General features: G+C 44.6%; 1 protein-coding gene across 3 annotated transcripts in view; it reads left to right on the top strand.

Moving 5' to 3' along the window:
- Window positions 1–12,230, top strand: part of TMEM117 (transmembrane protein 117) — a 1,134,871-nt gene that overhangs the window by 354,438 nt on the left and 768,203 nt on the right. For 2 of the 3 annotated variants that reach the window (XM_069628012.1, XM_069628013.1), the window contains exon 4: window positions 5,222–5,278. The exons of the other annotated variant lie outside the window; for it this stretch is intronic. In XM_069628012.1, the coding sequence (XP_069484113.1) occupies window positions 5,222–5,278 (57 nt within the window). The remainder of the gene's footprint in view (window positions 1–5,221; window positions 5,279–12,230) is intronic. 3 annotated transcript variants of the gene reach the window in all.

Here is a 12,230-nt window from a genome sequence, read left to right as displayed (position 1 = left end):
AACCTTTTATCATTTCAAGCTCACCTAGATCCCTTTTGCCACATAGCCAAGGGCTAGGGCCACCCACCCCCGATCCTCCAATCTAATCACAAGCAATTCCCGGTGAAGGCCTTTCACTGATCCGCGGCGCATGCGCAAGTCGCGCACTACGACGCGCATGCGCCGGGACCAGCGCTAAGACACTTCACCACCGCGCATGTGCGGCCCGAGACGAACGTGAGTCAACAAACAGCTTATAATGGCGGCACCCAGCGCGGTGTGCAGAAGCAGCAGAGCACCGCCTGGGACGTCAGACAGAGCACACAGGTGAGCTTCCTAGCCCATCCCAGAGACAGCAAGTACCTTGCCCAACTAAGGGATATAGTTAGCTTTTAGCGCTAATCTTAATTTTCTTCATGCTCACTTTCCAACAATAGGAAATGTATTACAAATGCTATCTATGGCTGGGTACACACAGGAGCTCTCTTCTAAAAAAGCCCCTGATGTACATCTAGGACCATCCAATTCACCAACCGCAGTCATTTTCACTACCTGGGGCCAACCATCAGGAAGTACACGGTTAGATGATACCATCACTATCACTACTAACACGCTCAACAGGTGAAAATACACAAGGGCTATTCAAGAAAAGCCCTTGATGTTTTCCACCCGTTACTTGTGCAATGACCACAGCCGATTAAATCCAATGAGACGAATGTGACTATAACGCACCTTGGGGGCTCTCCTTTTGTGAAAGCTCCCACCAACCATCCCCTCCACTCTCTTTCTCCCAAAGGGCCCAACAGGAGCCGGAACTGCCGTAAAGGACAGTTCACAATTTAGAACCCTACTGAGGGCACACAGCAAGCCACGACTGGGTAAGAGGCAATTACCTCAATCTAATATACCACAAGCCCAATTACCAGCAACTTACTTTTCTTTTCTTTTCCTCCCTCCTTTTCTTCCAATGATTTTCTTACTTTTTTCCAAAACTGTTACATACCGACACATCAATGTGTTTTAATGTAATGTCACTATCTATCACTATGTGGGCACATCACCTAAAACACCACTGCTGAAAATAATGCAATATGTCACTACTTGATCACAAATTGAATATTGTTCAGCCTTGAGAACGACCGTAAGGTCGAAACACGTGTCGGCTGACCGAAAACTTGCTCGTCAAGTTCCAAAAAGTGTTTCTCATAAACACATGTATCTAGATTAAATCACTAGAAAAAACGCTGAATAATAAAACGAATTAATTCGTATTAACCAAAGTGTCATATTATTTATTTCACAAACTGCAAGCAAGATAGCCGGGAGCAACAAACCTCTGATTTTCAAAAACATATTGCACCTTAGTCCAACCACCCTCTGCATGCCCTCCTTTCGATGGCAGAGGCAGACTAGCAACTGCATCCTAACTTTAGAGCATGCGATCAGTGGTCCCATCACAGGCCTGCAGCCCAGATGCAGTCAGGAAGCCACTCTCCTTAGCAGTGAATAAAGGGCAGAGCCATTCACTGCTGCTGAGTGGTTTCCTGACTGCACTGGAACGTCTGGCCTTTCACAGGTCTACAGCTCCAATGCTGCCATTCCAGTGTGAGAAATCAAAGGGTATCTCACCCTCTAGTCCTCAGGGACTTGTCATCCAGGTGGCCAGGACACCCCATTGCTTTTGGATCCAGTTCCTGGGGGTGTTCCAGTGCGGTATGATCACCTGGGTGAAGAGTCTTCTGGGAGTAGGGGTGAGGCGGCCGAAGGTGATAGGCAGTAGTCCCCCCTTTCCCGTACCCATGACCCCTCTTATTTTATAGGATTTGCCAATGTTCCAACTCCCCACAAACACTGGGCAGAGGAAAAGGGGGCGACTCAGAGTAACAAGGCTAACCCTTACTTATCTCATTGACATGTCCCGCTAATCGGGTCAGGCATTTGACTTGACTTTAATCACATTCATCTGATATGCATTAGCTCTCCCCACACGGATAAAAGATGGAACATGGAGACACACTCTGAGAAAGGTGGAACACGAGCAAGAGTAGAACCTCCAGGGCAAAGGCGAACCTTCTGGAGCAGAGCAACAGGCAAAGGGACGAGAACAAAGGGGAGAGAATCCCAGGAATTTCCAGCAGGAGGTTGTTGCCTCCAAAGAACCGTAAAAGATACGTGGAGAAGGCCAAATCCCAGACAAGAAGACTGCATTGTGTTTCAAGGGCGCCAGCGACCCTCCCGGCTGAAAACGACAGAGTTGGGGAGGCGAGGCCAAGCCTGTGATATTAACCTTGACTCGTGAATTAAAACAACAAAGACAAGAAAGGAATGCACACAGCCGGTGAGTTGGCGAGCGAGTTGAAAGCCTGGTGTGTGTTAAGGAAAGATTGAAGTTCCAACAGTATATCTCACAATTGAAAACTGCACACGTGTGGATGAGACGCGAAGAAAGGCAGACCTGTGGTGAACTTTAAATTACCGATAACTGTGAAGCCAGTTATACAGAGTAGCGGAGTGGTCCGGCGAAAGGAAGTAGCCCACTCAAAAATCTCTGCGAAAGGTGAAATGTTTTTGTTAGAAAGCAACGAAGTGAATGAACTTTAAAAAGCGTGATGATCAAGATGGACCCCGGTGAAAAGTGAATATTGGACTCTTAAGCGAATGATACTGAACTACCCAGACCAAGAGACACTGGGTAAAATAACACAGGAGTATGAGCTGAAGGGAAAGTCAAAGTGGTCCAAAGTGTTAGACCTCAGGAAAAGGTCCGAGCCTGACTGAGGGAGACCGGAAGTGTGATAAGTTAGGTTAAGGAAACCCCTAAAGAATGTGAAGTAAGCTTAGGGAAGGGAACCCCTACAATTGCTTTGATTGAAGGGCCCGACCCCGATATAGGGAGACCTATGTGAATTTTTGGTGAACTGTGAACCGTTTTTGCTGAACTGTGAAAGAACTTCTTGAAACGCTAGAAAAGTGACTTTAACGTGGAAGGCCAGGCGGGCCTCGATCCACGTTTTGAACTGCTTTGTTTTGAGAACCTTAGCCAAAGTGTGTCATCCTGTCTTCAGGGACCGCCTTACTCTGTGCTGTCCAGCATAGGGCGGCGAGCTGACTCAGCCACTTTGAGGCTTTATATTCTAACGCTGATTTTCCTTTGTAACGCTGATTTTCCTTTGTATACATATTCTTCTTTACACTCTTTTCGTAGAGATAAGACAGGCATTAGGTTTTGTTAGTATAGGCCATTTTGATTTGAAAGACTGACTAGGACTGTGTTTTTTTTTTTGTTTGCTGGTAGAGACTACTCTCATCTTAGCTATAGGGCAAAGTAGGAGTTTTTCCAAACCTTTGTCTTGTCATGATTGGACAAGTGGAGCCTCTCCAGTGGAGCAGGCAGGCCAAAGCCGTAGCCTATCCAGGGGAGTCAGCCGGAGCCGGACCCATGTAAAGGCCCACGCTTAAGGCCTATGACTATCTGGGCCTGTCCGGGCCAGGAAGGCTTCCAGCATTACTGTCTATCCAAGGTATGTGATCTGCTTCTCATACGATCGTACAGCAAATCTTACTATCCCCATTTGACTACCTAGAAATGCTTACTGTTATACCATCATTCTCCTGACTCTGCTGGTATGTGCACACACTCTAATGTCGCTTCTCACCTGTCTGTACCTGCATACTTGATCTAGCCCCCGCACCATGAGGTGAGGCAGTATAATATTTAATTTGACCTATTTGTTCCAATATACCTGATGTAGCCTTGCTTTTTAACTATTTGTTCATGCATATCTGATGTAGCGCCCGCAACATGAGGTGAGGCAATCCTATGTTGCATTTTACCTATTTGTTCCACTATACTTGATGTAGTCTTGCATTTTACCTATTTGTTCCTGCATATTTGATGTATCCTCCCGAAGCATGAGGTGAGGCTTTCCAATGTTGCATTTTCTATAACCTGTTCACTTTGCACTTTTGTCATGATTCCCAACAAGTTCCCTGATTAAGCCCATGTTTCCGTAGGTTATTATTGCCCTGTCATTTGAGAGAAGGTATTGTCCCCATTCAGATCCATATAGTAAGTCATGGGGAAATTGGTATTCCAAAATGGCCGCATAGTGGTGTCAACCAGGAACTAATCTGCAGGTCTTGTCTTTTGCGACCTCTGTTACAAGTACTCATTTCCTGAGGAGATTCGCGCTTCGCGTTGCTGACTGCCTTGCAGTACGGACGCTCACCGCAGTCTCCGTAGAATTCCAGTCAGAGTTTCCCTGCCTTCCCAATTTTCAGTCAGAATTTATTCGTCCTGTCCTATAGTCTCCTCCTCTGCTCACAGCCAGTAGTTTCCGTTATAATTTTGTTGTCCCCTAATTGCCGTGTCCATAGTTCTAGTCCAGAGTGTTCCTTTTCAGAGTTTCGTGAGGAGTACACCTTACATACACGCAAGTACCTGTTTTCAAGGTTTCCCGTGGGTTTCCAGTGTTTGTTGTTTTTCGTTGCGAGTGTTTTAGCAACGGACTAGTTATTGTGCATTTCGTATATTGTGTTTATGCTGTATGCGCATTGTTCCGCGCGCCAATGTTACAAACTCATTAGCTGTGCTAGGTTGCTGTCACACTGCCCGTAAATTTTGCCAAGCTGTGTAGGTTAGCGCTCCACGCTCTTTTGAAACTTCATTATCAGTGGTAGCGTTGCTATTACCTTTTTTTTTTTCCTCAGCTGCTTGCTTCAACATTAATTTATTTCCTGTGACTCGCTCTAGTGCAGAAAAGGGTTTACATCTCATTCCGCATTACACGCAGCTGGTAGTTGTTTAGTTGGTTCCCTTTTGAACAGCGCTGCACCACTTATACGGAACAGAGTGTCATCTGAAATTCCGTCATTGCTCTCCAGTTTGAATGTATTGAGGCTAACACAGTTTGTTTCCTATTTTAGGAACCATCATAGTTTATGTGCTTTCTTTCACAGCTAACACTCATATTGGTCATGACTTAATAGGAATTATTTTCTCCTTGCCACTTAGTCGCCTTTTTTCCATTATATAAGAATTCTTATTGCATCCAGTCTACACCATTTCTTCAGGACATGCGCCCCTGTATGAATGCAGGATGGAGGGCTCACTAAAAAAGAACCTTAGGTGAGCTTTTCCTGTTGTTGGTTATCTATTCCTTTTTTCAGTACTGGAGAGTTTATTCAGAATAGGGAAGGAACATTATTAAGGAGGGCTGTTTTCTTGTCATCCTTTCTACAGGGATAGTGATTCACTGAAGTTCAAGGGAGTTCTTCTGACGTTCCCGCAGATTTACAGGTGAGCGTTACAACTTTATGCAAGTTGCGCCGTGATACCTGAAGGTCTTGGGTGCTGCTATAAATGCTAAAAATAAAATAAATATTCCAGTCCCCACATTACTTAACATCTTACATAACATCTTAAGACCAGTGTAACACCCTGACACTTGTCCCCTTAAAATATTTCAACAATTGAAGCAGTTTCCGTGAAAGAATCTCAGCTACACCTCTTTATCAAAATTTGTGATCTTTGACAAAAACTCAAATCATCTGCATCTTGGGGCATGTCAGTATTGTGTAAGCAATAGCTGTATATATATAAAAAGGGTATTGCACTTCTGTCTCACAGGTAACAGCTAAAGTGAACCTTAGAACCCCATTGAAGCTTCCAGATTTAAAAGCTGCGACCCAACACTCTGAGCTTCTCTTGCGCACAAAGAATAGAGACAAATGTTTTTTTTAATCGCCTAAGGCATGTAAATTGTATCGCTTTGCTCACACAAAACAAATAATGTAAATTGGAACACCTACTTGAAAATACAAAATGAGTTCAATAGACCCATTACGCACTAGCTAAAACATGAACCAGTACAGTCATTGGAACTTGAAAAAAATCTGCTTTTACACATTGCCAAGCACCTCTTTAAAATATTCAAATATTACATAACACATCAATACATAATACCCTGCACTTGCCCTATTAAATAAATCCTCCATTCCAGCACTTTGTGCAAATGAATCTCGACTGCACCTCTTCAGCAAGATGTGTGTTCTTTGATAACAATTCAAATCCCGTTGTGTAGGGCCTGCCAAAATTGTGAATTCACGTTGTCAGTATTGTAAATATTGTGTGTGTGTACCCCTGCAAAAATTACATTTTGCTGTAAAGTGTAACTCCTGCAGGTTGCCAATTTATAAGCTTAGCAGGCCTGAATTTGTAAAGAGTTCCCATTATTTGAAATACCCCACCCCCATTCTGTACAGAATAGACTTAAATAATTGCACAGGCTCACACAGTTTGGGTGAACAGCAAAGCCATGATTTTACCCCTCCACCATTTTGACCTCATACTTTCCAAGCTTTAATATTTAAGTGCTGGATTGAATGTGTGACTGACCCATAAACACTTATGACGCCTCTACACAATTCCAACTTGTTCCCAAGTGCTGTTGTCAAAATCTCAAAACAGTTCTATAACATAAGCTCTGCACCCAGTAGCAGCACTTATGCAATCTTACATCCAACAATACAGAGATACAATCCGACTCTACCATAGACTTGCAGACCCCTTCTGTCTGTGCCTGTTCACCACCTATGCGTTATTTTAGCTGACATGAAAGGACACAGAGCACATGCTAGTGCCTGTGACCGACTTCTATACACTAAAAACATATTTAACCAGCATGCCTCAAAGGGTCTGGAGTTTCAGTACTTATAATATCACATGTGGCTGTGCTCTTTACATTTGAATGCATTCTAAATATTTCACACTTCAAAACACCTTGTAAACAGAAGCCTTGTCAATGCTTAGTGGTTAAAGACCACACAAATAGTACATTTTTAGAAAAATACAAAAAGCAATACATCAAAGCACAAATAGCTCAAAAGCACACAGATGTTTAGTTTGAAAATAAATAGCAGTTCACCTTTTTTTCGTTCGTTTGTTCTGGCTGTCAAGCCTTAAGACAAATTTAGTAAAGACAAGGCTGGTTTCCAATCAAAGGCCTGGCAGAGGGTGGGGCGGGGGGTCGCAGTCCTCTTTCCCAGTGCCTCTGAGCCACAATGGATCCAATTGGCTCCAGATTGTGACATTTCCTCACAGGGATGCAATCAGCTGCAGTCAGTTTGTGGCACAGCTGGGGATGTGGGGTTTCCAGCCCGGGGCTCTGGCAGAAATTCCCCCCAGGGTAAATCCACACAACTCCCAAACTGTCTCCAAAATCTTTAAGGGGTAAAGGTCCATACCCCCCCCAATGCTGTTTCATGGGTCCAGAGGCACGATGCATTATCAAAAAAGCACAGATTTCCCCCAGATTTTCTGCAGCCCATATATTTCTTGCTTACTTTGAAGAAATGGGTTTTGTAACAAAGTCTAATTTTAGCGGTTACTTCTGTGGGTTGACCACACAGTCATCATTCTGTCATAAGTTGAAAATAACCTGGCTGACTACAGCTGACTATGATTAATAAGGAACACACGTGTGTATTTTGGGAACCCTGTTCTACTGCGCTGCCTCAGAAGAGTTAATTATAGAATGCCTTCTTATCCTGTCACCCATGTGCATCCTGTTCCTGTCACAGCAAAAATGCTGCAACTTGGTGTGAGTCATCAGATTTTCTGGCATTCCTGCCCCTGCAAAGTCCCTGAGTCAGTGTGTTGCGTCATCTGTAGGTGAGCTTTGCAAAACCAACCCCTCCCCCTGCTGTGCTGGCTTCATTGCTTCGTGTCCTCCACCAACATATTAATTTCTCTGCTAGATGTTTTATTTATTTTTGTATTTATATCAGCGCACAAAGTCCATGTGCATCTAGGCGCTAGTTACAGTAAATGAAAGTCAGGCAAGGTGCAGGAATAGTAAGTGAAGCAGGGATCAAATGTTAATGAAACAGGTGAGTCTTGAGGTTCTTTCTGGACAAGACGTTGGAGGGGTCGGCTCGAAAGGTGAACAGTTAATTGTTCCAAAGGGTGGCTGCACAGACTGGGAAGCTGGCACCACCTGCTTTTTTTCCAGCGGAACCTGGGTGCAGTGAAGAGGTGGATGTTAGAAGAGCGAATCGGTCAGGCTGTTGAGTATCTGCATAATTTCTGGGTGAGGTAGGAGAGTGAATCCTTCGAGAGGCAGCAGTGTGAGATAGAGAGAACTTTGAATTCAATCCTCTCCCTGACGGGGAGCTAGTGGGCGGCTCTTCTGACATCAGAGATGTGGTCATGTTTCTTTAGATCCATTGCCACTCTGATGTAATTGTTTTTTACAATTTGAAGCTTGTTCAGGTTCTTTTCTGAAGTTCCACCAAGGAGGGCTTTGCAGTAGTCAATTTGTCTGAAAATTAGGCCATGCACGATTGCAATACGGTTGTCAACAGAAAATAAGTGTTTGTTCGTGTGGAGGAGCTTGGTGGCGTAGGCTCAGATGGGGGCGATGTGGACTACCGTCTAAACACATCTGCAGTTTCTTGGAGAGACAGTTAGCAGCAGTGATTGACTCGCCAGCTTACTGAGCTGCATCCAACACGCACAAGGGAAGCGCACATTGCAGGACTGCCTACTACCCCGGACTACTGAATAGAGCAAGACATGTCAGGAATGGTCCTAACTCTGCTCAATCATTTGGAGGATTATACACAGACACGCCTGCACAAGCCACAAATTTGCAGTCTCTCGCTCTCCCCACTAGGGTCAAGATATGGAATTTTAACGAGAGGGGTCGTCCAACCCAAGCCCTGAAGAAGGCGGCACGGATTGCACAGCACCACTGAAACATGACACTAATCGGGACTATACACTCAGGATTAACCAGTCCTCCTTTGACAACTAGATGTGTTCCTGTCTTCACGTTGACAGACGACAGACCCTTTCAGCTTAGCTCCTAAGGCAGATGCCCTATGCGATAGGGGTATAACGTTCACATAAAACAGAACGTTTGAACTCACGTTCTTGATGAAATTAGAAGAAACTCTATGCCAAATATAATAAGGACAATGAAAATAGTGTCCACTTGAATTGATCACACTTCACTTTTATTACTAGAAGGAACAAGAGGTTTAATAGTATTAGGGCTATTGAAGAAGTGTTCCATATGAAGTGATTTTACTTTCTTCCAATTTCTTTTTCTTTCTCTTTTTCTTTCCTTCTGCATTCCTATCCTTAGAATCTCATGACCAACGCAAGGAATCCAGTTAGGCAATTTTGTTTGGCATTTTCATGCACAGAACTTGATTCATTTTTTTCGAATTCATTCAGGATCTATAATTACTAATCATAATGTTTTAAATTGGTTTGTACTGTTGTTTGTCAGTCTTTTTATGCTTTAAATTGATCAATACTGTTTTAGTCCATTGCGTACGACACAGACTATTGTTGGTAACAAAGTAAATATCAAATATTGGCAATTACTATCATTATTGTCTGCTCATCTTTTCCTTTTTTACTGTTCATCAGATTTTCCAAAATGTTCTGTAGAAATGCAAAAATCGAACACACCTAACTATGTTAACTATATGGCTACTCAAAGTGCAGATGCCTGGATTTGATATGATGGGATTACGGAATTAGTAGTCCACCTTCAGGCTATGACAGATTGCACCTAGAAGCTGTCTCTATTTTTTATCTTCCACTAGTATACTTATTTGTTGGGGCTATGTAGTTAACATGTGGTATCCAGATAGACCACCAGAGTTTTGACGGCCAGAGCTACCGGGATGGAATGGCCGTCGATGGTGAAGGACTTGTAAACAGGGTCCCCTTTTGCAAGTCGGGCGGTTGTGCCCACCACAAGGAGTTCATTTTTGTCATCATTCAAATATAAGAGGTGGGCGGCCGTCCAGATTTGAATTTTCTCATATATGGTGTTGATTTTGAGGCAGTGTTGAGTTGAGTGTGGTCACCAGTAAGGGGGACCAAAATGTGAGTATTCTCTGCATAGCTTGTGAAAGAGATGCCAGGTGGTCAAATAGGGGTTTAGTGTAAATATAGAGTGTGGGGTAGACGTAGGAGGTAGGTGTTGTAGTTGCAGAGGTTGCACCAGCAAAGACTCTCGTGGTTCTGTCTTCGAGGAAGGATGAGATCCATTTGGCAGCTACAACAGAGAAGTGCGCTGAGGCGGTGTGGTAGTGGCAAAGAGTCTGGTGGTTGACGAGATCAAAGGCGGCCGAGAGGTCAAGGTGTAGGAGGAGGGAGATTTTACCAGCGTCGTTGAGGTCGTCGAGGTTGTTTCTTGAGTCCAGGAGGACTGTATCTGTGCCATGTCTTGGGCGGAATCCAAAATGACGGGAGCTGAGAATATGGTTGGACTCAAGAAAGCTTTGAATTTGGAGATATGCCACTCTAGCAATGATTTTCAGTAGAAAAGGGAAGGTGGTTATGGGCCGGTAGTTGGTTGGAATGGCAGGGTCTAGCAAGGCTTTTTTGAGATGTGGGGAGACACAGGATTGTTGCAGTGATGCAGTACATGGCAGGATTCAAAGGAGGAGTTAATGATGGAGGCGATAAGAGGAAGCAGGGGTCTGGCACATTCTTTCACTAGGGAAGCAGGGCAGATATCGCCTTTACACATAGAGGGTTTAAGGCCTTTGATTGGTATAGTGTCCTTTCATCGACATCCGTTTTTACGATGGGTGTTTTGCCGCTGCATTTTTGGCGAAAAAAGTTTACAAATGGGTCGGGAATACAAATATATGTAAACGACCAGGAGATTAAGGTGAACTCTCAAAACTAATTTGTAAAACATTTCAACAAAAACATTTCCGCAAAAATTCTGCGACAAAACACAAGTCGTAAAAACTGGTGTTGATGAAATGACATAGAACCCTTTGATTATGGTTGCAGGTCGGTGGTGGAAGTGGATATGAAGCTGAAGTGTTGGATGTGGGCCGGAGGGCCACGTGACATGGTGGGTGGCCAGGTGACTGATGTGTGTGGGGTCTTTGAGGTAATTTTAGTTTGTAGGTTGGTCATTTTTCCTATGTGGGCATTTTGTACATCGTTGTACCACTGGGAGTCTTTCACGGTGGTGGAGGGGGCGTGACTGGGGATTCTAATTCACAGAGAATGGCAAATAGCTCACTAGTGCTAGAGGCTGCAGAGGTGATCCTGTTGTTGTAGGTAGTAGCTTTGGTTGAGTGGTTCTCTTGTCTATATATTTGTGAGATGTTAGAGAAGGGGTTTTTGTTCTCAGTTGTTGGTACATTTGGCCATGCAGCTTGAGGTGCACTTTTTTGTCTGGGTTTGAGTGAGGATCTTCAGTTACCCAGGAGCTGTCATTCCTGGAGTTGTTTTCTTTGCAGGATTTGAGCGGGGCCAGGGAGTTGACGACGTCAGAAAGTGAGGTGTTGTAGTGGTTGACCAAGGCAAGGCATCAGTTTCCTGGAGGAAGCAGAAGTGGTTGATCGAGAAGGGGGAGAAACTTGGTGAACGTGAGGTTGCACATGTTACTAGACATTGTCTGTGTTGACCTTGGGGCACTTGTTGCGACAGGGGATAGTAAAGGAGATGATGATGTGGTCTCACCAGGGGCAGAGCTGGTTGGATGCAATGAGACTGTTGCAATTATAGTCCAAGAACCAGTGTAGGATACTGCCGTTAAGATGCGTTGGTTCAGGATGCGCTGCGTGCACCCAAGTGCTGCAGCGGAACCTGCTGCGCCAGAGGCGTTATGATCTGTGGGGTTGTCAAAACCTATGTGGAGGTCTCCCAGGATGATGAGTTTGGTAGTAGGTATGAGATTAGAGGATATGAGCTGGGTAAGCTCGGTTTCGAAGTTGGTGATGGGACCAGGGGGTCGGTATATTAGATGGTGATGGTGGAAGTAGGCGAGCAGCACAGTTTGGCTGAGATGGCTTCACATTGTGAGAGGCAGGTGGAATTTGAGGCATACAATATGAGGGAGTCTTTGTAGATGAAGGACACGCCACCACTTTTCTTGTTGGGTCTGTCGTTGCGTAGTATGGCATAACCAGAGGGGGTGGCAATGGATAAGCCGAGCCTGAAGATGGGGTGTGCCAGGTTTCTTTGACGACAGGAATATCAGTATTGTTTATGACAATAAGGTCATGAATGTTGGTGGCATGCGCTACCATAGAACAATCATTGATTAGGGCGCAGTGAAGGGCAGCGGTGGGAGGGGTGTCGGAGGGCGGTGAGTAGTTGGGTTGGAGAGGGGGGGTAAACAGGGGAGGTGCAGTAGCTGAGGTTCAGGTTGCGCCTGGGTACTGTTGGTGGGATGGACCCTTGGGTGGTGGTGGGGATCAGAGTG

This window comes from Ambystoma mexicanum, chromosome 12, assembly GCF_040938575.1.
Source record: "Ambystoma mexicanum isolate Mex_15411 chromosome 12, UKY_AmexF1_1, whole genome shotgun sequence".
In the NCBI taxonomy this organism is placed as follows: Eukaryota; Metazoa; Chordata; class Amphibia; order Caudata; family Ambystomatidae; genus Ambystoma; species Ambystoma mexicanum.
Note: the sequence above shows the minus strand (reverse complement) of the source record. Positions and strands in the feature narration are given on the sequence as shown.